This window comes from Capsella rubella, unplaced genomic scaffold, assembly GCF_000375325.1.
Source record: "Capsella rubella cultivar Monte Gargano unplaced genomic scaffold, Caprub1_0 scaffold_3, whole genome shotgun sequence".
NCBI classification, from domain to species: Eukaryota; Viridiplantae; Streptophyta; class Magnoliopsida; order Brassicales; family Brassicaceae; genus Capsella; species Capsella rubella.
In genome coordinates, this window is record NW_006238921.1 from 5,461,482 (window position 1) to 5,484,854 (window position 23,373).

The window sequence follows — 23,373 nt, forward strand, 5'->3', positions numbered from 1 at the left end:
GAGAATGATCAGCTTGTAACCTATAAAACAAACCAGTTTCATCCATATTAAAAACATCTTTTAGTGGAAACTTATCTACTTTCTCCCTTATAGCCTCCAGCTTATTCTCCATGTCATGTATATCAACTGATCCACTCTCTCCAAAACGACGAAAAGATTTGATACCATGTCGTAACTTAAACTTTTCAAGCCAGCCTTGAGATAATTGATGCTCTGAATCTTGTTGAGGATTTAGAAGTTTCATCGTAACTTTTGCCTTCTCCAGTATTAGTTCTCCAGTCATATTCACTTGATTTTGATGTTGGAGAAACCACTCAAAAACAACCTTCTCCATATCTGGAAATTTTGCTGGTTTGTGTCGCTTAGTAGCTTTGCCTTTTTCTGTGTTAGTTGAAAGATACTCAGCTGAACGTTTGAGTGTGTTTGAAATTGTACCTTGGCTAATTTTTAAATGAAATTTCTCTTCAATCCACGACTGTAACTCTCGTTGCGTACATGCCATATGATCTCTCTTGTACTCACATAATTCTCTACGAATCTGATCTGTCATCGTTGATTTGGAAACACCTTTGAGATGAGACACCATTGTTGACTTTCTATACTATCAAAGACCTAAGAAAATCACGTCTCTAAAATTTTAGTAATACAAAACCAAACTAAGGCTTCAATGTTCCTTATGTAAAAACTTCTACGTGATGCACTAAATAATAAGGAAATAAAAAAATAGAAAAATTCATAAAACAATATGTAAACTATATATAAAAGTATAGAAACTATATACTGTATTAAGACAATTCTATAAAAATATGAATATATATTTAAAACTTCTTATTTTTAATAGTAAATTTTCAGAAATTAGAAAATCAGCAAATCTCTTTATAAATTAATAAATTATTAATTTATCGATAAATTTATCGATAAATTAATACCTCTATAAATTAATAGAATTTGCTAGTCCCAACATTATTAATTTATAGAGGTTTTACTGTATAGTGTATAGCAAAAGTATTACATAATTGGGTCTTCAATTTATTATGTATTTATTACCTCAAGTATTAGAGAGATAATTTTGGTTATTGAGATATCATTGGTTATCCGAGTTGAAAGAAGTGGTCGACGTATTCCAAAATAATAGTGGCATGTTTTTTACTTATTTTATCGTATCAACAAAAATATCATGCCATATTTGTCTACTTTTGACAAAGCTTATTGGTATTTTCAGACCTAGAACTTTGCAAACGGGCAGCGAATAACAATGTTTATTGGTTTTTTTCAGACCTACCTAGAACTTTGTAACCGGGCAGTGAATGACAGAGTTTTGTATTGGTTTGCACACCTAGAACTTGGCAAGGGGGCAGCGAATAATATAGCTCATTATCTTTTGTATGCTTTACTGATTTTAGTTCCTTGCTTGTGCAATTTTATATTTCGGTTTGTTACGATCATATTTATTGTGGCTGATGATAATCCGGTAAGTATAACTGATTTCTTTAGCAAAAAAACTTTGAAGTATGAAGAATCCAAAGAAACTTGCGTTCGCTTCTTCTCTTTTGCTGTCTACTTTTGACTTCATGTTTGGCTTTTGTATTTCTTTTAGTTTGGCTTCGGTTTTGGGCTTTTTTTTCTATATTTTTAGCTTTTTAGGTTTCAAAAGAACAAAAGTAAAATAAATTATATACTAGTTAAATCTATATTATTAATTATTTAATTATCAAGCTCCGAGTCATAATATTATTCAAGATACAGGCCTAAATACATGTATCAGCGGAATGTGAAACTACGTACCAGGCTCATTATTTTGGCCCATATGATAAATATCAGGAGCTGCACTTAAAATTTTTACAATCTCTTCTTGGGTCGACTAAAAGTCAAATGCAATTCATATCTAAACCATATATGGGTCTATAGAGAGCTTCTGGGGCCACAAGATTAATTGAAATCTAGTCAAAAGAAGAAGAAATAGCCAGCGAGTATACAGCCCAAATAAAAATGTAAAACTGAATCATTTTCTCCTTTTTTTGTATCCGTAATCTACAATATCAGTTTTACGGATACATTGATAAATGACACTAGCTAGTAATCACTAATCACGCTAAGGTAAAGAGATAAGTCATCGGTGGCTGCAGGCTGCGTATCAGAAACTTTGCCGTGAGAATTACTGCTGCATATGGGAATTTCACCTGCTCCATCAGCCGATATCAAGTCCATATGTTTCAAAATAAGTCCCCCACATCCTACTGTTTAATTTGCTTCAAAATTGTAGCTAAGTAGTACCCCAAAAAATGAAGTCGGTTTAACATTATTTTTTCTTTTGGGGTTACAATCGCGACCTCAGCCGTATTTGCCGCAAATGCTGCCCCGTATATAGAGTATTATAGATATGCAAAAGTTAAACATACGTATAGATAGACGTACAGTATATGTAAAGAGACATGTGGTGTACACGTGAGTCATCTGTCTTTCGATCTCCAACAGCTCCGTATTTGGTGACACCAACTATTTTGCGAGAAAAAACAAAAAAAAAAAGCTTGTATAGTACACTCTACACTCTACACACACAAGAATATAATCCACAAATATTCCCTGCATTGTTTTTCATATATAATTAATAAGTAGTTAGATAATCAGATAAATTGGCTGCTTTGTTTCCTTGATTGGTACATGATGATATGTAATAAATCGTCCCGGTTGCATCGACCAATGTTAAGCTGATGATGTTTAAGATAAGTTAGGTGCATCGTGTCACTATGATGCTATCTTTAAGGTTTACGCCAATTTCGCTTTACATCGTGCTTCCTAATCTTATAATTTATATATATAAGATATTATACTTATCTCCACCACAATTATAGTCTTGTAACGATATATAAAAATGACATTTGAAGTCATAATTAGTAAAAGCTCTAAATGTCAATACGCTTTAGAAAAGATTAGGATTTTGTTCTTAAGCAATAGTGTTGATAGGATGAATGTGATAGCACATCTCTTCTTTTTTTTTCTTTTGGGCAGAAGAAACTTTATACTTTGATATGATACATTGTATAAATCCCCAACCCGCACGTTCTGAATGTGAGAAAATATTTTAATTTTATACAACTATCCAATCTTATAAACCGAGAATAGATGTGTGAGAGATCCAATAATGATAAAGCATAATAATTAAATTATTAGTATTAGTAAAATCAGGAGAGTAGTGAGTGGGTTCATGTAATTATGCGAACACGTAGTTGCCTCTGAAAAGTAACACCATGGCATAAAGTTTCTCACAAGATGGACGGTTAAGATTCAGCTTAGGAAACGACGTCGCTAGCATATGGGATGCAGAACGTTGGGCGCACGATTTGGATATATCTTTCTTTGTCTCTCCCAAATTCCCCCCAATCAGTCAGAGATATTTTTCTAATTTCAATTATTACAAACTTTGAATATTTCTTTCTCAAAACTTTTCAAGATTTTCAATTAATCACTCACATTCCCTTTTTCTAAAATTTTGACCCGGTTAAGCAAATTAGATTGACATATCATCCTGAACTAATTAAATTTGGATGTTGACTCACATATATCATAATACATCTTCAATACACAGTTATCTTAGCCATAAGTTAAATTTAAATTGAAAGAAATCTTGAGAGGGTAAAGAGTTACTACTATTTAGGGCCTAATTGTGAAATCAAAAAAGTTTAAAGGCTGAAACGGAAAAAAGTACAGTGAGTAAAGGCCCCACGCGCTCCAATTAATAGTGAACAGCTCCAAAAGATGAGCTCTTTAAAGAGCTTCTTCTTCCCATTACGGATCAGATCCCGAATTCTTCTTCCTCTGACCACCGACCGATTTAGTTTCTCCGATCTTCGCAGTTTCTGTGGGGAAATAAACGAAGTTAGTATAATTCTCTGTATCCTTTTACTTCATCTCTGTGAATCTCATCCATTTTCATCTTCTTCTTATGTTTCTCGTACTTGTTTTGCTATTAGAAATCGTTTCGGTTTAGCGCTTCTTTGTTTTTGATAGATGAGTTGAACTCGTTGACTTAGTTTGAATAAGGAGAGATCGGGTTCATTTCTATTAGCTTTTGTTGATGATGCTGCAGTGTTTTTTTTTTTGCTTTGATCCGATCTTTGTTTTTGAGTTAGATCAGTTACTGTGATTTCACTATTTTCAGTAGGGTTAATTGTATTTTTTTGGACAATAGTGCGAAATTTTGGCTACTTTGATTTTTTTATGTCTTTTTCATACCAGATCTTGGATGTTCGATTATTCCTGGATCTCCCTTTTTTTTCTCTGTCGGAATAAAAATAAAGAAGAAGAAGTGATACTAATATATGTGCTGTATATTTCTTATTGTGACATAGGTGATACGATGGCGCAGCATCTGTTGCACGGGACCTTACATGCTACCATTTATGAAGTTGATGCCCTCCATGGTGGTGGAGTCAGACAAGGCTTCCTTGGCAAGGTATATATATTATATCTTTATCAGCTATTGTTCTTCATTTTTAGTTCTCTTTTTTAATCTGTGATTCCGTAATTGATAAGTTTTTGGAGGTCATGTTTTAGCCATGTGTTCTTCATGAATTAATAATACATAATGTTTCGGTAGCAATGGCCAAAATTGCATTAGTACTTTTTTCTTATCATGTCTTTTTTTGGTTTTGGTTTTGGTTTCGGTTTCTGTTTGCTCCATCCTGATGTCTTGTTTTGTTGTTCAAATTAGGTGGTGGACAGATATGTTACGTAATGTGCTGCATATTTGTTTACCTGCTGTTTTAATTCCACTACATTTGAACTTTATTTTCTGTTGAAAATTTCAGATTCTGGCTAATGTAGAAGAGACAATTGGCGTTGGCAAAGGTGAAACACAGTTGTATGCTACGATTGATCTGCAAAAAGCTAGAGTTGGGAGAACCAGGAAGATCAAAAATGAACCTAAGAACCCAAAGTGGTATGAATCGTTTCATATCTACTGTGCCCACTTGGCTTCTGATATCATCTTCACTATTAAAGATGATAACCCTATTGGAGCCACCCTTATCGGAAGAGCATACATTCCTGTTGACGAAGTCATTAATGGCGAGGAAGTTGATCGGTGGGTTGAGATCTTGGATAATGACAGAAACCCCATTCAGGGAGGATCAAAGATTCATGTGAAGCTCCAATACTTCCATGTTGAGGAGGACCGTAACTGGAATAAGGGTATCAAAAGTGCTAAATTCCCTGGAGTCCCATACACATTCTTCTCGCAGAGGCAAGGCTGCAAAGTTTCCCTGTACCAAGATGCTCATATTCCAGACAACTTTGTTCCTAATATTCCTCTCGCTGGAGGGAAGAACTATGAGCCTCAGAGATGTTGGGAGGATATTTTCGATGCCATTAGCAACGCAAAACACATGATCTACATTACTGGTTGGTCTGTTTATGCTGAGATTTCCTTAGTGAGGGACTCGAGGAGGCCAAAGCCAGGTGGAGATATGTCCATTGGTGAGCTACTCAAGAAGAAGGCTAGTGAAGGTGTCAGGGTTCTTTTGCTTGTTTGGGATGACAGAACCTCTGTTGATGTGCTGAAAAAAGATGGGCTCATGGCTACTCATGATGAAGAAACCGAGAATTTTTTCAGGGGAAGTGATGTTCATTGTATTTTGTGCCCTCGTAACCCGGATGATGGTGGTAGCATAGTCCAAAGTTTGCAGGTGTCTACTATGTTCACGCACCATCAGAAAATCGTTGTTGTGGACAGCGAGATGCCAAGCAGAGGAGGATCAGAAATGAGGAGAATTGTGAGTTTTGTTGGTGGAATTGATCTCTGTGATGGAAGATACGACACTCCGTTCCACTCCTTGTTCAGGACATTGGACACAGTCCACCATGATGACTTCCATCAACCTAACTTCACAGGTGCTGCTATCACCAAGGGTGGTCCAAGGGAGCCTTGGCATGACATCCACTCTCGTCTTGAAGGTCCCATTGCTTGGGATGTCTTGTATAATTTCGAGCAGAGATGGAGCAAGCAGGGTGGGAAAGACATCCTAGTTAAGTTGAGGGATCTCGGTGATATTATTATCACCCCTTCTCCTGTTATGTTCCAAGAGGACCATGACGTGTGGAATGTCCAATTGTTTAGATCCATTGACGGGGGAGCTGCTGCTGGGTTTCCGGAGTCACCTGAAGCTGCTGCGGAAGCCGGGCTTGTAAGTGGAAAAGACAATATCATTGATAGGAGTATCCAAGATGCTTACATTCACGCGATTAGACGCGCCAAAGATTTCATCTACATTGAAAACCAGTACTTCCTAGGGAGTTCTTTTGCTTGGGCTGCCGAAGGTATTACTCCTGAGGACATCAATGCTCTGCACTTAATCCCAAAAGAATTATCGCTGAAGATCGTGAGCAAGATTGAGAAAGGAGAGAAGTTCAGGGTTTACGTTGTGGTTCCAATGTGGCCAGAAGGTCTCCCTGAGAGTGGATCAGTGCAAGCTATATTAGATTGGCAGAGAAGGACCATGGAGATGATGTACAAGGATGTGATTCAGGCCCTCAGGGCTCAGGGACTCGAGGAAGATCCAAGAAACTATCTGACATTCTTCTGCCTCGGAAACCGTGAGGTCAAGAAAGAAGGGGAGTATGAGCCTGCAGAGAGACCAGACGCCGATTCAGATTATATGAGGGCGCAAGAAGCACGTCGCTTCATGATTTACGTCCACACCAAAATGATGATCGGTAAGTTCACATTTTGATTAGAAAAAGACTTGAGAAGTTTACATAAATGTTTGTGCATGACTTAGTTGATGACCCATTTGCAGTTGACGATGAGTATATTATCATTGGGTCTGCTAACATCAACCAGAGGTCGATGGATGGTGCAAGGGACTCTGAGATAGCAATGGGAGGCTACCAACCACATCACTTGTCCCATAGACAACCAGCTCGTGGCCAGATCCATGGGTTCCGTATGTCACTCTGGTATGAACACCTGGGAATGCTAGATGAAACCTTCCTGGATCCCTCAAGCTTGGAATGTATCGAGAAAGTGAACCGCATTTCGGAGAAGTATTGGGACTTTTACTCAAGTGAGACACTCGAACATGACCTTCCCGGTCACTTGCTCCGCTACCCAATTGGTGTAGCCAGCGAAGGCGACATCACTGAGCTTCCTGGAACGGAATTCTTCCCGGACACGAAGGCCCGTATTCTCGGCACCAAATCAGACTACCTGCCTCCGATCCTTACAACCTAATCTCACTGGGTATGTCCAGTAACGATCTCTTTCTCTCTGCTTTGCTGCTACGGTAGCTTTGAATAAACTGAGTGTCTGTGTTTAGAAATAAGTTAATGGTTGTTGTGATGATGTACTTTTTACCCCCTTTGGTTTTATATTCGTACAATGACGTGGTGAGAATGTAGCTTTGTTGTTATGTGTACCGTTGAACTTATGAATCTTATTGAGTATATCTGATCCTTTTCTTTTTAATTGATAATCCCAACCAATAATATTGTGTTTCACATCAAAAATTTAGAGGTAGTTTGCTATTTTATTCATATAAAGGTCATCAGTAGTGTGTAGTAAAGAGGTCCAGACTCCAGACCACAGTTCAAGGAACCGTTTCCGAAAATTTATCACCCAATGTTTGTCTTAAGTTTCCTACCATATAAGACCAAACCTTGTAAGGTAATCAGCACTAGTCACGGACTAACGGCCATTTATGAGTCTTCTTACTTTAGGATTTGGCATTGTTGGTCCCTTAAATATTAAGAAAATTCAAACAAAATTTCACTGAACAAAATTGTTTATTTTCTTAAGTGATTATTTAAAATCTCATAAAAGCAGAGAAATGTTAGTCCAAAGCTTAAGAACACAAAACTCTATGTTCTTAGACAAGTTTCTATTTGTCATTGATTCCACTGAAATCTTCTCAATAAACTAGAACATAGAAAACGTGAACAATGGGAAACAATCCCATTAATTTAGTCTCCATCTTAGAACTACTCCTCGCCGGTTTGTTCTCGTTAACCGATTGATAAGCTACAACCGGTGGTCAACTCCATAAGACCAACCCGTACGAAAAGGCCGAACCAAAATATCTTAGTTGAGTCGTTTTGACTTGGTCTTCAAATTTTTGCCAAAAATTAATACTTCTCCACTTCCTAGTTCGAAGAAGATTAATGACTCACGTTTCTTTTTGCACTTCGTTATTTGTTTCCCACATTTGTAGGAACTTCGTTGAGGAAATGAAAAGCTAAAAATAACGATCGTGGTAGTAATTTTCTTTTAAACAAGAATCACAAAAAAATATTGAGTGGATTCGTTGTAAACACAATGCAAGAAATAGCAATGAACTAGGTAAAACATATATACTTTATTGAACATTCATACTTTATTAAAAAGGTGAAAGGAAATACAGAAATAAAAGCATAAAACTAAATTAATAGGTCATATGGAACCAAAATTTGATACAACAAGCTACAAAAACCAAACATGATCTCATAAACGAGACTAGCACACATTCACACAAGGCTGAGAGAGAGAGGCGTTATAGGATTTAACCGATTAAGAGGGAAACACGGCACGACACACCGGACAAATCCCACTATTCCTAAGCCACTCCTTTCCACACATGCGATGAAACACGTGCGAACACGGCATACGACCCGCCTCCAAGCCCGGCCCAACTCGGATCTTATCCATGCATATCACACAATAACCTCCATCCCCATCAACAACCACCGTCTCCAAGTGCGTCTCAACCGCCTCATCGCTCGCTGGAGCCACCGAGAAATTCACATCCACGTCGTCCTCTTCACCTGGAAACCTCGGCACGACAACACCCATCTCAACTTGTAGCCTCTCCACGTGAGGTAACTCATCACGCATCTTCAACTCCACGATCTTCTCAGTTAACGTGCTAACGATGCCGTAATAACAAGGGACTTGGAGCAAATCAAGAATGTGATAGACGAAGGCTAGTGTCTTATCCCCGTCTCCACCGAACAACCATTCACGATCAAACTCGTGAGTTTGGTAAACGGTTCTACTTTCAAGATTCTCAAGATCGTCTTCTTCATCATCTGCACGAGTGTACTCTACTTGGAAATCGATGAAAAACTTGTCGTTTCTGCGGAGGAGATCTCCGTCTTCTTTGTAGATCCATTTGACATTGATCGTGCTGTCGAAGATATCGTGGGGATAGAAAATCATGATTTGTTTGAGAAAAAGATTGGTTTCGATATTTGCAGTGTAGTGTGTTTTTAAGGGTTTTGATAAAAGGGATGAGAGAGGTTTGATCAAGAGAAAGAGTCAATTGAGTTAACGGAAACAAAAAAAACTGAAAAAGGAAAATTTCCATTAAACTTAAATAATACCGAATATTATAAAATAAAAGGTAAATCAAAATATATTTCAAAAAGAAATTTAGTTTAGAAATTTCATTTAAATTATAATACTTAATATAATAATTTAATTTAATTTTTTAATATTTTAAAACATTAATAAATGTTTTAAGTTAAAACCTATTTTAAATTTCTTTAAATATTTTTCTAATATAATATATAAATTCAAAACATTAATAGAAAGTGAAAATTATGATGAAATAATATTTTATTTAAAATATATAATAATTTTTTAAAGTATTTATATATAGAAATGTCAAAATTATCAATATAAATATTTTTAAAATATTGAATTATATAAAAACGAAAATTATATATTTGTTCCTCATTGTTCCTCTACAATTTTGAGTAGGAACATTTTTGAACTGTTGTTCATTTTTATTTGAGGAATGAATAGGAATAATATAGATCCCACATATCTGAAAATTGAAAAAACATTATAGGTAAATGGTAGCAAAAATTGAGGAACAACGAAGAACACCACATTCCTCTTCGTTCTATTCCTAAAAAGTGGTCACCAATTGGAGCCTTTATTTTTGTTAAAATTTATATATTTACTGTTGACTAACAACAAGTAAATGACTCTTTATAAAAGAACGACCGAAGAATGTTTTGGTAGAACAATGTGTGAAGATGATCGTATTGTAGATGTAGACATTATATTGTTGCGCACCACAAAAGAAGTTTCGAAGCAAAAGTACATGGAAGAATACTACTTCTCCACGAGTAGTTCTTTCTAAGTACGGCAATTTTGTAGTTTCCAAACATGTTCCGATCTTATTGGTTTGATTATTTGATGGTTTATTAGAGACTTTGGCAAGTTTCTACTTCTCGAAAATCTCCAGGACACGTGTAAAAGTCAAACATGACACGTGTATTGGTCAGTTGTTGAAATTGATCCAAGTTTTTTAATAGTCTCCTAATTAATTTTATTTTGTTAATAATTTTCCGTCGACATGATTTATCCATTATTATCATGCATTTTAACATCTTTTTACTAGCTTCCAATAATAATTCTCGTTACTACGTGCCGTCTTTTTTTGTCTGTAATATCCATCCATACAAGTGATAATTTATAAGTTCATAGACAGACGAAACAGATAAGATAGTGAGTTGGATTTTTATATTATACAGTATGATTTATACTACATATTTATACTACATGTGACAATGTTCATGTCGATGTTCTTAAGTTTTCAAGAAACATGTTCATTTATGAATTAGCCAGTGAAGAGAAGATGAGATTAGTTTTTGTTTAGAAACTATGAATAACTAACTCGAACTCAGTCAATCGATTCAACAAAAGCAATAAAGTTATCAGATGCAGTGAAAACGATTTATTTTTATTTTTAAAGTCACCTAATTGATGAAAAGGAATATAACTATTGTAAATTTCCAATGACTTTTTAAAATTATCTATACATATTAGAAAGAGTGGTCTACAAAATCCAAACTACATATTGACCAAAAAATTATCTTCTGAATAAACTCGGTCTATACACATATTACTAGCTCCCACTAGGACATGTGAGTAAACAAAGCACCAAAACACCAATCTTTTCCAACTTTTATATATTTTCCATATAATAATTAAAAAAATCTCCTGAATTATTATATTTGTATAAATATAGGAGAGAGTCAAGAAATGAGTTCCAACTTCCAACCATAAAAATTTCAACAGTTGTTAAGTTACAAGTCTCTCTAAACACACACACACACACGTCTCTCCTCACAGCCAATCATCGACCATAGCTAGATTTCGTTTTTTGTTCCGTTGGTTTTTCTTTCTTGGTATCATCAACCAAAACTTCACGCGCATATCTTCAAGGATGTTGAGCTGTTCTAATGGTACCGTCGTGATCGCAACCGCCATGGTTTGCTCAAGCACCGCTCTGTTTCTCGCCATGGCTCGTCAGTTCCATGGAAATAATCAAACCTCTAAGGTTCTTGATCAGACTCCACAACCCATTCTCCGTTCTTGTCTATCTTCAGGTACGATCTTGTTTTCTCTATGGCTCGAAACAAATGTTTTCGATAGACTTTTCTCGGGATAAAGAAGTTAAAGTATTTTTCTTCTTGGGGATGCAGAGGAAACGAAGAAACAAAGGAAGAAGATAAAGAAAGTGCGGTTTGCGGATAATGTGAAAGACACTAAAGGGAACGGGAAAGAGTACCGGAGGAGAGAATTGAACCGGATCAACGTACCGGAGCCAGTGACAAAACCGGGAAAGAACGGTTCAAGTTGTAGAATCTCCACCATGCCAGCGAACCGGATGGCTCTGTACAATGGGATTCTCAGGGATCGAGATTATAGAACTCAATGTTCTTATTGACCTTTTCTTCTTGACCAAATAAGTCAATAAATTTAGGTCTGTAAATCTTTTCTTAATATTAGACTCTCTTTTTTTTTTTGAAAATTTCAGAAATTGTACTAGGTGTCTTTTTTTTTCTACTATCTACCTTTTCTTATTAGTTGTTTTAGAACTAAGTGACAATGTAAATAATTGATCTGTAAATAATGATTAGCAAAATGAAAAGGTAAAAGATTATGTAAATAGTGATTAGCAAAATGAAACATAAATGGACCATATGGCCCTATAGTTATCTTCTAGGATAGAAATAGCCAACACAAATTAATTGCACATGTCACGGCTCGGGATTACGAGTTTCATACGTCAACTAAACATTTCATTTTCTATTCAACCAAGCTTGAACAAGTAGAGGCGCCTTTTTTGGTATATAAAGATATACGTATGTATTGACCAGAAAATATAATGATGAGGATATGAATCTTTTGTTCTTTACCAAGTTAACTTACACAATTTGATGTATACGAAATGTAGAGCCAATCTTCATTAAAGATATTTTTAGTGTGTTAAAAGTTCTTTTTCAATGTTATAGACTCCTTCTCCTGACTTTCAAAGAATAACATTATAAAAAAGATTGAGGTGTGATCCAATTGCACATATTAACGATTCTCATTATAATTTACACAAGTTAGTATTAATGTAGCCACATATTAATCTTTTAAGCCAAACTTTTTAAGATCCAATTCTAATCACAATCACTTTCCAAAAACAAGTGCCCCTTGGTGGATGGGAGAAAACCAAAACTTTAGGCCAATGTGAACAGAATAAATCAACGGTCCAAATTTCACGTACGTAGTTAGTTATTTCGATTTTGTGAATAGTTATTTCTTTTCATAACAACATTTCTTTTGATTAAAAGGGGTAAATATAATTTGCTTACGTCTCGTAAGATCTTAATTCTATGAACCACCAAAAGACCACCTAACTTTATCACCATATTATATAAACGAAATCTAGTGGATAATATATGTGTGTTTTCTAGGCCACTGGTATAAGATTCTTGATTATATAAAATACAGCATGTTACATGCAACATCATATACATACATGCATGCATCGTCGTCAACGGTTGGCTTTTAGGCTTTAACCTCTCGAGAGAGTTAAAGCTAATTTATTTTCTCTATACATCTCGCAATATGTACTTTATGTTTTGTTATCTAAAATATAAAATAACTACTAACTAGAGACGTCTATCCAAAATCGAGTTCATATCAAAATCACTGAAATTTGATTTTGAAGTAGGGTTTGAAATTTGATTTTGAAGTAGGGTTTGAAATTTGATTTTGAAGTAGGGTTATCTACTTATCCCAACACACAATGTACTTGTCTTGAGAGACTTCAAAGTTGTAAAGACTTTGCTTTAATTATGACAAACGAGGAGCCAAAGTGGTCAAAAGATGGATAAGGCAAGTGGTGGGCTCCAAGGCCTTATAACGCCACAAGACCACTAGACTCTTTCTACACATGCCTCGTCGTCGTTTCGGCTATCCGTGGGGTCTCTTAACTCTTTTTCAAGTTTCTTCGAAATCAAGTATCCGAAACTTCCAGATACACGCTAGCTTAAGCTAACTCAGAAAAAAAAAAGAAAAAAAAGAAATAGTCTTTTTCCCATTTTTGTTACTACTCTTCTTCCGATTTGGTCTTTGCTTTATACCCAAATCAAATCGATTGATTTCATTTGAAGAATACTATTAGTTCCACATGATTCTTCGTTTAGTGATCTAAGAAGGGCTCTGCTGTTTCCTCGATGGGGTAAGTGAAATTAACTCGTTTCAAGGATTAGTTCTGTAGGATTTTCGTTTTTGTGGCGATAAAAATGTTCTCTTTTTGTAATCTGAGCCTTTGGAATTCGAAAGTTTCTAGCTTTGGGTATTCGTAAAGGTTTGAGCTTTGAATTAACTCTCTTACAAAGTATTAGCTTTTGGGTTTTAGGATGATGTTTTGTGTAGCTGATGATTTTGGTGGGGGTGATTGCAAAATCAATGATTTGTTTATGATGTTGTAACACAGCAATAGTTGTTTGGCTTGTTTTGATAAGTCGAAAGCAACAACAACTGTAGATGTGCCTTTGAATGGCTCAAAAGATGTGTTAGTAGAAGAAGATTGGAGTGAGCTGAGGAACCCTAGTGTAGCTTCTGAAGAGTTCTGGACAAACACCACTTTAGATATGGAAAGCAATGCTCAGGGAAGTGTTTCTTCAATCAGTACGACGAATCTGACTGTTGATTCTCAAGGATGTGGTTCCAGCTCTAATGAACCTGCTGAGTTTGTTAACAATGGTGAGTGATAGAGTATGCTTGGTGGTTTGGTGATTGAGCATTTGAAAAAGAATCTGAGAATTTTTGGGGTGTTACAGGTCTTGTTCAATGGAATCAAACTAGGCAGCAATGGGTGGGGGATAAGAGATCCAAGAGGCGCGAAAGAGTTGTCCGAGAACCTATACTAAAGTGAGGATTGTATGAGACTTAGTGGTTGCAAGATTCAGTCTGTTGTCTGAAATTAAACAATTTGATTGTTTTTGCAGTGAGAATGTGACTTATGAGAGTCTACTTGGGAGCAACAAGCGGTTTCCTAGGCCTATACCTCTTGATGTAAGTTAAACTCCATGGACTGGAGGAAATAACATTACTATCCCCTCTAATCCATATTTGGGTAACCAAATTCTTCTTGTAATTGAAATGATCATTGCAGGAAATGGTACAGTTTCTGGTTGAAGTTTGGGAAGAAGAGGGTCTATACGGCTGAAAAGATTCTTCTATACATTATTCACATTCATGTTGGCCAAAACCTTTTCTTTTCTTTTCACAATTCAGATTCTGTTTATAAATCTGGAATTTGTCAAGAAGAGCTGAGGGAGAGATATAAATCAATTTCACGAAACGGCTTGTATTTTTTTTTCAAAAATTATCTAAATTAAATTTATGAATTTACACATGCCGTACACGTATGTATTATCTGATTCCAAAACCTTTAAAATAAAAACGAGTTAAGGGGTTCTTCATTTTATCGTCGAGGAACAAAATGACGAGGGCTTTGTCCAATACGACCACAAGCTCTAACTTCTATCGCCACTCACTTCTTTCACCGTTCTCACCGCCGTATCAGCTTCACTGTCGAAACATTTCCCTATTCGCTGCTCCCCGCCGTTTACGTTGCCTCGCCGTTGCTGGTGGCCCTCCTTCTCCTCCAGGCCCTGATCCGCCTCCGCCTGAGGACACTACTCAGCTTGAAGGTTTAATTCTTATTGCCCAGATAATATTATGCTGCCTTTGAATTCATCTTTGTTTGGCTGGTCTTTGTTGTACCTGCTTTTTACTTAAACTGGTGTGTTGGACAGTTGGGTTGAAAGTTTCAATTTTTATCCGATAATTTGATGTAACTACAGAGCGTTTTGAGGTAAGTACTTGGTTTTGGCTCGTGCTGAGATTGTTTGTATCATGAGAGGAGGATGTCGATTGTGTCTACTGAACTTAAGTTCATTCTTAAGATGTGAAATTTTGCAGTTGTATGTTTGTTGGTTCTGCAATTAGTCCATATGTGTTATGCTGAATAGTTTAGGTGGCGATTTATTAAGAACATAGAAGAATATGCTGGAAATAGAAAACACTGCAATTTATAGTTTATACTAATTACGAAGTCTAATGAACACTCTGCTTCCTTTTGTATCTCTTTGGATAGGTCTTGTGGGAGCTGTGACAAGGATACAAGACCGAGTAAAGATCTTCCTAGCAGTGTTTTTTTGGATGTCTCTCTTCTTCTGGGTTACAGTGACAGATGGGAGGGGTAAAGGAAAAGGCAAGAAAGGTTCACGTTTCAAATAGTTTGCAATATATGAAAGGGGCTTTGGTGATCTCATCCTATATATATGTCCAGAGAGAGAGAGAGAGAGAGAGAGATCAAATGCCTGTAGAAAATACACCAAGTAAGCATCTTTCTTGTACATCACTACTTATTCAGATGATAATAGGATACAATAATACATCATAACATCGTGTTAATCTTGGTTGATGCTAGAGGTAGAGTTAGTAATCATTCCTGATACCTTCCGGTCAAGTTCTCTGGCTCTGCAGCCTCTGCTTAGTATGAGCTAAATTGGTGTGGTTTAATCAGTATACATTTCTAAACATGAATGGGCCATTAATGATCGAGATATTAATGGGCCTTAAAACTAGAAAGAGTATCCGGATTTCAAAAGCAATATACATTACAGTTCAATTATTTTTCCTGGAAAAACAGAGAAAAGTCGTTTAAACTAATTGGCACATGCGGTACATGAGCACCACCAAGTAAGGTCTGTCTAGAAATGTGCATTAAATGTGAAAGATCCGAGTGAGTGAGTCGGATGACGACGTCTCGTCTCCTCCTCTAACACCTTTTCATCAAAAGCTTTTAACGTGTCGTTACCATAGGGATGATGGAGCGCGTTATACCAGTTTTGGATACAGACACGTGGTTAGAGTTCATTGGCTTGTTTAGTTAAACTCTGTGTCGTTGCACATACAACCAAAGTCTAAACTAAAGTGTAGTAAAGACAATAGTTAACCAAAGAGAGATAAAGCAGAGCCAACTAACCAAAGGAAACAAAAATCTCTTCTCTTCTCCGTGGTGGTGAGTCTGGTTGGTGACTATCTGACTCTTTCTTTATTTTCTTTTCTCCCACAACCAAACCCTAAGGTTGTCTATGGTTAATTTGAGAAGAGTAACTTGTAAAAAACTGTTAAATTTTTGGGGTTTTCATTTGACATTTTTGTGTGATCCTCTCTCTTTTTGAATCTGTTTTCAAGGGGTTGCAAAAGGAAGGTAGAGAGATGGCTGGTGAAGAGGAAGTTGTACCTGTTGAGCTACCAGCACCTTCTTCTTGGAAGAAATTGGTTTGTTTGCTTTGTTCCCTTCTGATAGTTTTGGCTAATTAAAGAAGAAAAAAAGCCCTAGAATTTGTTGTTTGTGGGAAGTGCTGCAATTACCAAATCTTTTCTTTCTAATTCTTAAAAGACCCTGCATATGGTAGCTTCTGGTAGCTAACTGTTAGTATGAAGTTAATATACTTGATGTTGATTAGATGATTCAATGGCTATAGACTTCAGAAATGCCTCATTTCATTTTGTTTGATTTACTTACTTCTTTGTTCTTAAATTTCCTGATTCTTATGGTTATGGATGCCACTTGTAGCCTTTTTGAAGTATAATCTTGTCGTCTTTAGAGTATAATCTTAAGCATTTTTGAACCTTTCAGATTTCGATTTTTTAGAGGTTTACATTTAAGTCAACGTGACATGTTTTGTAGTTTCACCCCAACAAAGTGGGTTCAGTGAAGAAGACAGAGATTGTGTTTGTTGCTCCAACTGGTGAGGAGATCAGTAATAGAAAGCAGCTGGAACAGTATCTCAAATCTCACCCTGGAAACCCTGCGATCACAGACTTTGATTGGACAACTATTGGGACACCTAGGAGATCTGCAAGAATCAGTGAGAAGACTAAGGCAACGCCGTCACCAGATAAAGAGCCACCCAAGAAGCGAGGTAGAACCAAATCTTCAGGGTCAAAGAAAGGTACAGAAGCTGACAAATCAGAGGAAGGAGGAGCAGAAAAATCTCATGTGCAAGAAGACACTGAAAGGAATCCTCCAGAAGGGATTGTCGAGGATAAGAATGCAACTGCTAAGAATGGCTCTGGTGAAACAGAGAAACTGAATGATGCAAAGAAAGGTATGGTTGTTGAGGAAAGTCCAATTGCGGCTTCAGTTCAAGAAGCAGGTGAGTTGTTAAAGGAGAAAACACTGGATATGGTTGATGATAGTAGCAAAGAGAAAGTGGAGTCTCAGACTGACAAAGTTGAGGAGACTATCTTAACCGAAAAGAACTCAGTTGAAACAGAGAATAACATCGTTGAAGCAAGTGGTGAGCAAAAGAAGGAAATTGCAGGCCAAGGAGCACCCGATTCTGAATCCAAGACCAGAAACCATGAGGGAAATGGGATGACAACAGAAGTTGAGGGGAAAGAGAAAACGGCAGAAGCAGAAGCTACTGAATAGCCCTGCACTGCTCTGCATCTGGTAGCTCATAAAACTGTAAGTCAGTTGTTTCTATCATGAATCTACTGAAGTCTATGTTTTGCTTCGTGCTAGTTTTTTGTTTGTTTGTATCTAATCAGAGCATTATCCCGGTGAAAGATGTTGTTAGGCTGAGATATGTATTATGAGATGATTGCAGTAGTATGTGCAAGTGCTTGTAGTTTAAAAGATTATGTAGAGGAGGATATTATTGGTCCCTCCGTAAAACCATTGCAACCACTATGTGTTGGTGTTTATCTTAGTTCTTCAATCTTGAGTTTCTTTTACATTGTTCCATGGATAACCTCATAGCCAAGTTATAAACAAAGTGGATTAAAGACTAGTAGATAGATTAAACATTTTTATCATTTATTTTGGTCCAATCTTCATATAATCATATTAAATAAAAATTGAAGAATGCAGAAGAAAACTAAAGAGCAAAAAGGTAAAAGTTTTGCTTTGAGGGTAAAGTAAGAATCTAATGCAGACAAAGACTTACATTGTTAGTTTTCTCATTTCCTTGATTCAGTTTCAGAAGAATCTTTTAATTTTGCCTTGACAACTTCCCTTGATTCCTTCCTTTTGCCATGGTCCCAGTGACAAGGGTTTAGAATCTTACTATTAAGGAACAACAACTTCATAGTATAAACACTTCCTGTTCTCATTTTAGGACCACAAAATTATAAAAAATAACCTCCTCTGCTTTCAAAACCATCATTTGAGACAGCATCTCAAATGGACTATTGTATTTATCTTCGAAAGTCTCCTACTTCACATATGGGTTTCTCTGCTTTCTTCCTTTCGTTTCTCTTGGTATTCTCAATCCTCTCTTCACAACCGGCAGTAGCATTCATCGGAACATATGGTATAAACTACGGTCGCATAGCTGACAATCTTCCGCCTCCTGACGCGGTAGCAAGACTCCTTAAATCAGCAAAGATCAGAAACATCCGTATCTACGATGCTGACCACTCCGTCCTCACGGCGTTCCGTGGGACTGGGATCGAAATCATCGTTGGCTTAGGCAACGAGTTTCTCAAGGACATAAGCGTTGGAGAAGACCGAGCCATGAACTGGCTTAAAGAAAACGTCGAGCCTTTCATAAGAGGCGGTACTAAAATTAGCGGTATTGCGGTTGGGAACGAGATTTTAGGTGGCACCGATATCGGTCTTTGGGAAGCTCTCTTACCTGCCGCCAAGAATGTTTACTCCGCTCTTCGCCGTCTTGGTCTTCACAATGTCGTCGAAGTACGTTACCTTAATCTCTTGTACTTTAACCAAACATGTCGTTCAAATCATCTAGATGACGGATTAGCCTAAAAATAATGCTAATATTTGTTTAGTCTAACAATTTGAATTTCTATTAATAGGTGTCGAGTCCACATTCGGAGGCAGTGTTTGCGAACTCGTATCCACCGTCGTCGTGCACTTTCAGGGACGATGTGGCGCCGTTTATGAAGCCGTTGTTAGCATTTTTTGGGCAAATTGGGTCGTCGTTTTACATCAACGCCTACCCTTTTCTTGCTTATAAATCCGACCCGATCACAATTGAACTCAACTACGCCATTTTCGAGCATAACAAAGGCATCTTAGACCCCAAAACCAAGCTTCATTACGATAACATGTTCGATGCAATGGTCGATGCTTCTTATGCTGCTCTCGAAAAAGCTGGTTACACAAAAGTCCCCGTACGTGATCCGTCTTAATTATTACTATAAATTGCAAACTGAAGTTTTGTCAATAACATGCATAACATGAGTTTGCAACTTAGTACAGTAGTTTGTGTTTTTAACATGCACTAATAATATAATTAAGCTACATGTCTTCTAGTTTTCGTATATGAAAAGATGTAACATACGACTAGAGTCCACAATAATTATAACCTGATTTAAATCATTTAAATACGTAGGTGATTGTTTCGGAGACGGGATGGGCATCAAAAGGCGACGCAGACGAACCCGGAGCGTCATTGAAGAACGCCAGAACTTATAATCGGAATCTCAAGAAACGGCTCCAGAAGAGGAAAGGAACGCCGTACAGACCAGACATGGTGGTGAGAGCTTACGTGTTTGCTCTCTTCAACGAGAACTCGAAACCAGGCCCCACTTCCGAGAGAAACTTTGGCCTTTTCAAACCCGACGGTACTATTGCCTACGACATTGGCTTCCCTGGACTCAAGTCCTCCTCTTCTACCACACGGTGTCGTGTATGGTCGTCATCTCTTGTTTCGGCTTGTCTTGTTATGATTCTTCTTCTTCTTCTTCAACGTTAGATACCCTTGTGAGTTGTGATTTTCGAATTGATCCTTTGGTGTATATAGATTATCAAGCTAACCCCGTAAATCTTGATTTGCTTATGATTAGTCACTTTTACCTTTTAAGTGTTGTTGATATAAAGAACTTCTTACATTATGTAATGTGATCATTTGAACGATATTGTTCTAGTGATTTGAATTGTTGGATCTTAATTTCTAAAGTTTTACTGTGTAGTTCTTGGTTGGGACTCGATCACAGTTTCGTTAAATGAAAAAAAAAAGCAAAATAAGTTGTGAAAACTACATACAACTTTCACAACAGATTTTTATCATACACAGAATTTTGATCTTGTGTATTTTTTTTTGGCTAAGATATAGTGTATTTATCTAGCTATACTAATTTTTTTTTTTTTTTTTAATTTGTGTTCATGCTCATGTCTTTGGTTTATATGAAGGCTTACGTATAATTATTTATTTATAAGGATAAGTCGTGCAATTACGACAGCATTAAAAAAGATATTAGGCAAACGAATCTAATCTATAGAGTGCAGCAAGTCGTCAAGATCTTCTCTCTTTATAAGATTCCGATTTAATAATTCTATCAAAATTTATTCGTTCGACCACCTCCTATTAATGTATTATTATTCGTACGCACTCTGTGCTCTTGTGTCAACTACCACATCAATTATAAATTTCTACTTGGGATTAAACATGTGTACAATTCACGTTACATGGATAAAGATATTGGAATGTGCAACTACCACCATAATTCAAGTAAACTAATATAGTAACTTTAGATGAACTGTTGACAACACATTTAATCTGGTCAATGGATACATTTGGCTCATTATAACTTTAAAACATTTTCCAATAGTGTGTATATGTATACAAGATTTGAAAATACGTAATATAGTCAACAAATTTCCCGGGACAGAGACGTACTATATATATATTATGTAACGTAGCAACTTTAATGATTTAACACAGAATTGATACAAAGAGATCTCCATAATCATCTCATATATGGTTCAAATCCAAAGGTTGAAATAAGCTAAAGATTAGATTCGATATATTAACGTGTGAAGACCGGTTGAGAGAGACATACACTAATCTTCGACAAAAGGGTGAACCTGTTCGTCACCAATCTCAACAGGATCATCACCATTGATTTGGTCAAGCACGACGACCAAACCCATAGCGAAAGCGCCATCGAAACCAGGTTTGATCTCTAGAGTGAAGACATCTCTACCGAGCATCACGTTCGTTGACGCGTCTACTTTGCGTTTGATCTCAGCCACAGTACGTTTCTCCGTGTCGTATATGAGGCAGCTTCGTTGCGAGAAGTCTCCATCGATAATGTACTCTTCTCCGCTTCCGTCGAAAACATCTACTTCCATCGTACACCGTCCGATTATCGACGATCTACGGACGCTGAAGATCGGTTTCTGACCCTCCGATCTCTCCCCGAGGAAACCTTCCCACCTCTGGTGCAGAGTTGGTCTCTGCTCATCGAGAAACAAAACCAACGAGTTCACTCAGTATAATATTATTGGAACTAATATATTTGAAAGAATACAAATATAATTGTGTCTAGGCTGCGTAGCAATTGAGTCGATGACTAGGAACAAATAAATAGTTGATCAAAATTTTCAGCTCAAAACAATTTCTTCAGATCTTGTTTCTAACAACAGCATCCACCAAATTCTAGCCAAGCTATCCAATTTTTATCAAATACAAAAGAACACTTCTAAGGTTGACAAGAATCTTGAATTTAGATGGATCCCCATCAATGGTTATAAAAAAAAAAAAAAAACCAAACCCATCTAATCAAGAAAGCATCAAATACTTTAATCATCGAGTCTACTCTTACTTGTCCCAGCTCAGTTGTAAGAAACAAGAAGCAAAAAAAAAAAAAAACAGGAAAAGATTAGTAAAATCTACCTTTCGTTTAACGGTGAGGAGACACTTTCCAGTAGCGTCCATGAGGACAATCTCATCGTTATCTCTAGTGTCAGGACCGTAGGAATCAACCCTGAAGATGATATCGCCGTTGCAGTCATAGGCGGCGAAACCATCTCCGGTGTAGAAGAGAGAGGTCTTGCAGACGGTGAGTGGTTTGTCTTCTTTGTAGAGATAAGCTTTGTCCACTACCATTCTATCTCCCATCTTTTTCCCTTCTTTTGGAATGGTCTCTTCAACTAATTCCATGCTTTTAATTTTCTTTTTCTTTTTTTTTCTCTCTTTTGTGTGTGTGTGTTGTGTTGTGTTGTGTGTGTGTGTGGACGGAAGAAGTTAGATTTTGTGGTTTGGTTAGCGAATGATTTTTATGTGTGATATGGACACTCTTCTCTCTTCCTTACCTTTGCCTCCCTTGGCTATTTATATATGGTCGTGGTTGATATTTATATATACATACACACGCGTGACGCGTATGTAAAGATTTTAATATCTTTAATTGGTCTCCTTCATATAATTAAAAGTCATAGTATATATTATTGTAATTGCCTATTGGCTAGAAATAAAAAAAAGTCACATGCATAAATAATTTAATAACATGCGATGACTTGCAAATGTTAGTTTAATCTGTTTTATTAGACTTTTATTCTAAACTATATGAAAGATCTGTTTACACGCCGGTTTTATATCCAAGTTGCAAAAGAGAAAGAGCTACGAAGGAGCACGAGAAGTTTTTTGATATGTGTATTTTAACATTTTTTTAATGTATTTTTGTGTCGACAGAAATGGTTTATATATCCTCACGGCCAGTTTCTAGTTATCGTAACTTTCTAAAAAAGATGTTTTAATTACTAATCTTACGTACGTGTAGTGAAATTTCTTGTATATTATAATATTATGCAAAAAGGGAAAATTGGATTTCAACAAAAAAAAAAAAAAGGGAAAATAGGAAATTGATCGTTGTGGCTGTGGATATTTGTAATTTTTAAAAATATATATCACATCGTAAGATCTATTTGTACGTTGAGATTTATTAAAGTTGAGAAAAAGTGAATCAAACATTAACAATGTCCCAAATCTTAGCCTCGACCAGTAGACAAACACGTCTAATTGGGTGAAGATTAGACAGACACGTCCATTAAGGTGAAAAACAAACAAAATCACTACATCTTTGATATATAATACATTTACATTTGAATTATTACATTGACACCACCTCTTGATGAGTAATCAATCAAATATGTATGACTATATAAATTTTACAATCTTTGGCACAACTCTATATAGTTCAGATTCTTTTTCTATTAATATTTTTAACGTTTACTATAAAGCTACAGAAAACTATGGTTCTAAAACGTAGCCAATGAT

At 36.4% G+C, this 23,373-nt stretch overlaps 8 protein-coding genes across 10 annotated transcripts; 6 read left to right on the forward strand and 2 right to left on the reverse strand.

Annotated features, from left to right (window-relative positions):
* The first annotated feature begins 3,767 nt into the window (after nucleotides 1-3,767).
* LOC17892276 (phospholipase D alpha 1) lies at nucleotides 3,768-7,462 on the forward strand. Its single transcript, XM_006296941.2, has 4 exons — nucleotides 3,768-3,876; nucleotides 4,350-4,453; nucleotides 4,809-6,711; nucleotides 6,795-7,462. The coding sequence occupies exons 2-4, from the start codon at nucleotides 4,358-4,360 to the stop codon at nucleotides 7,226-7,228; spliced, it is 2,433 nt and encodes an 810-aa protein (XP_006297003.1). The 5' UTR covers nucleotides 3,768-3,876; nucleotides 4,350-4,357; the 3' UTR covers nucleotides 7,229-7,462.
* Nucleotides 7,463-8,539: 1,077 nt separating this feature from the next.
* Nucleotides 8,540-9,187, reverse strand: LOC17891331. Its single transcript, XM_006299280.1, has one exon. The coding sequence runs from the start codon at nucleotides 9,185-9,187 to the stop codon at nucleotides 8,540-8,542; it is 648 nt and encodes a 215-aa protein (XP_006299342.1).
* A 1,813-nt stretch (nucleotides 9,188-11,000) lies between these two features.
* Nucleotides 11,001-11,927, forward strand: LOC17893036. The gene is made up of 2 exons (XM_006298729.2): nucleotides 11,001-11,370; nucleotides 11,467-11,927. The coding sequence occupies exons 1-2, from the start codon at nucleotides 11,208-11,210 to the stop codon at nucleotides 11,709-11,711; spliced, it is 408 nt and encodes a 135-aa protein (XP_006298791.1). The 5' UTR covers nucleotides 11,001-11,207; the 3' UTR covers nucleotides 11,712-11,927.
* A 1,336-nt stretch (nucleotides 11,928-13,263) lies between these two features.
* LOC17891400 lies at nucleotides 13,264-14,679 on the forward strand. The gene is made up of 5 exons (XM_023785547.1): nucleotides 13,264-13,499; nucleotides 13,758-14,026; nucleotides 14,104-14,194; nucleotides 14,272-14,338; nucleotides 14,439-14,679. The coding sequence occupies exons 1-5, from the start codon at nucleotides 13,495-13,497 to the stop codon at nucleotides 14,490-14,492; spliced, it is 486 nt and encodes a 161-aa protein (XP_023641315.1). The 5' UTR covers nucleotides 13,264-13,494; the 3' UTR covers nucleotides 14,493-14,679.
* A 75-nt stretch (nucleotides 14,680-14,754) lies between these two features.
* LOC111831435 lies at nucleotides 14,755-15,786 on the forward strand. Its single transcript, XM_023785548.1, has 2 exons — nucleotides 14,755-14,979; nucleotides 15,426-15,786. The coding sequence occupies exons 1-2, from the start codon at nucleotides 14,769-14,771 to the stop codon at nucleotides 15,566-15,568; spliced, it is 354 nt and encodes a 117-aa protein (XP_023641316.1). The 5' UTR covers nucleotides 14,755-14,768; the 3' UTR covers nucleotides 15,569-15,786.
* A 480-nt stretch (nucleotides 15,787-16,266) lies between these two features.
* On the forward strand, nucleotides 16,267-18,057 carry LOC111831434 (methyl-CpG-binding domain-containing protein 11). 3 transcript variants are annotated; one of them, XM_023785544.1, is made up of 3 exons: nucleotides 16,267-16,364; nucleotides 16,532-16,618; nucleotides 17,031-18,057. In XM_023785544.1, the coding sequence occupies exons 2-3, from the start codon at nucleotides 16,556-16,558 to the stop codon at nucleotides 17,775-17,777; spliced, it is 810 nt and encodes a 269-aa protein (XP_023641312.1). In that variant the 5' UTR covers nucleotides 16,267-16,364; nucleotides 16,532-16,555; the 3' UTR covers nucleotides 17,778-18,057. The 3 variants fall into 3 exon arrangements, with proteins under 3 accessions (XP_023641312.1, XP_023641313.1, XP_023641314.1); XM_023785545.1 differs by having other exon boundaries at nucleotides 16,326-16,421; XM_023785546.1 differs by having other exon boundaries at nucleotides 16,348-16,368.
* Nucleotides 18,058-18,166: 109 nt separating this feature from the next.
* On the forward strand, nucleotides 18,167-20,248 carry LOC17892203 (glucan endo-1,3-beta-glucosidase 14). Its single transcript, XM_006297784.2, has 3 exons — nucleotides 18,167-19,043; nucleotides 19,166-19,483; nucleotides 19,705-20,248. The coding sequence occupies exons 1-3, from the start codon at nucleotides 18,531-18,533 to the stop codon at nucleotides 20,065-20,067; spliced, it is 1,194 nt and encodes a 397-aa protein (XP_006297846.1). The 5' UTR covers nucleotides 18,167-18,530; the 3' UTR covers nucleotides 20,068-20,248.
* Nucleotides 20,249-20,970: 722 nt separating this feature from the next.
* LOC17892222 (protein LURP-one-related 12) lies at nucleotides 20,971-22,405 on the reverse strand. Its single transcript, XM_006298450.2, has 2 exons — nucleotides 21,991-22,405; nucleotides 20,971-21,551 (listed from the first exon to the last, which is right to left on the reverse strand). The coding sequence occupies exons 1-2, from the start codon at nucleotides 22,255-22,257 to the stop codon at nucleotides 21,156-21,158; spliced, it is 663 nt and encodes a 220-aa protein (XP_006298512.1). The 5' UTR covers nucleotides 22,258-22,405; the 3' UTR covers nucleotides 20,971-21,155.
* Nucleotides 22,406-23,373: the final 968 nt, after the last annotated feature.

Bases quoted from the DNA above. Each gene is read 5' to 3' on its own strand.
- LOC17892276 (XM_006296941.2), top strand. From the start codon at position 4,358: ATGGCGCAGCATCTGTTGCACGGGACCTTACATGCTACCATTTATGAA. The intron at 4,454-4,808 runs GTATATATATTA...TGAAAATTTCAG, and splicing joins GACAAGGCTTCCTTGGCAAG to ATTCTGGCTAATGTAGAAGA. The intron at 6,712-6,794 runs GTAAGTTCACAT...ACCCATTTGCAG, and splicing joins CCACACCAAAATGATGATCG to TTGACGATGAGTATATTATC.
- LOC17891331 (XM_006299280.1), bottom strand. From the start codon at position 9,187: ATGATTTTCTATCCCCACGATATCTTCGACAGCACGATCAATGTCAAA.
- LOC17893036 (XM_006298729.2), top strand. From the start codon at position 11,208: ATGTTGAGCTGTTCTAATGGTACCGTCGTGATCGCAACCGCCATGGTT. The intron at 11,371-11,466 runs GTACGATCTTGT...TTGGGGATGCAG, and splicing joins CCGTTCTTGTCTATCTTCAG to AGGAAACGAAGAAACAAAGG.
- LOC17891400 (XM_023785547.1), top strand. The intron at 14,027-14,103 runs GTGAGTGATAGA...GGGGTGTTACAG, and splicing joins TGCTGAGTTTGTTAACAATG to GTCTTGTTCAATGGAATCAA. The intron at 14,195-14,271 runs GTGAGGATTGTA...TTGTTTTTGCAG, and splicing joins GTCCGAGAACCTATACTAAA to TGAGAATGTGACTTATGAGA.
- LOC111831435 (XM_023785548.1), top strand. From the start codon at position 14,769: ATGACGAGGGCTTTGTCCAATACGACCACAAGCTCTAACTTCTATCGC. The intron at 14,980-15,425 runs GTTTAATTCTTA...CTCTTTGGATAG, and splicing joins GGACACTACTCAGCTTGAAG to GTCTTGTGGGAGCTGTGACA.
- LOC111831434 (XM_023785544.1), top strand. From the start codon at position 16,556: ATGGCTGGTGAAGAGGAAGTTGTACCTGTTGAGCTACCAGCACCTTCT. The intron at 16,619-17,030 runs GTTTGTTTGCTT...CATGTTTTGTAG, and splicing joins CTTCTTCTTGGAAGAAATTG to TTTCACCCCAACAAAGTGGG.
- LOC17892203 (XM_006297784.2), top strand. From the start codon at position 18,531: ATGGACTATTGTATTTATCTTCGAAAGTCTCCTACTTCACATATGGGT. The intron at 19,044-19,165 runs GTACGTTACCTT...TTCTATTAATAG, and splicing joins GTCTTCACAATGTCGTCGAA to GTGTCGAGTCCACATTCGGA. The intron at 19,484-19,704 runs GTACGTGATCCG...TTAAATACGTAG, and splicing joins CTGGTTACACAAAAGTCCCC to GTGATTGTTTCGGAGACGGG.
- LOC17892222 (XM_006298450.2), bottom strand. From the start codon at position 22,257: ATGGAATTAGTTGAAGAGACCATTCCAAAAGAAGGGAAAAAGATGGGA. The intron at 21,552-21,990 runs GTAGATTTTACT...CTCGATGAGCAG, and splicing joins TCCTCACCGTTAAACGAAAG to AGACCAACTCTGCACCAGAG.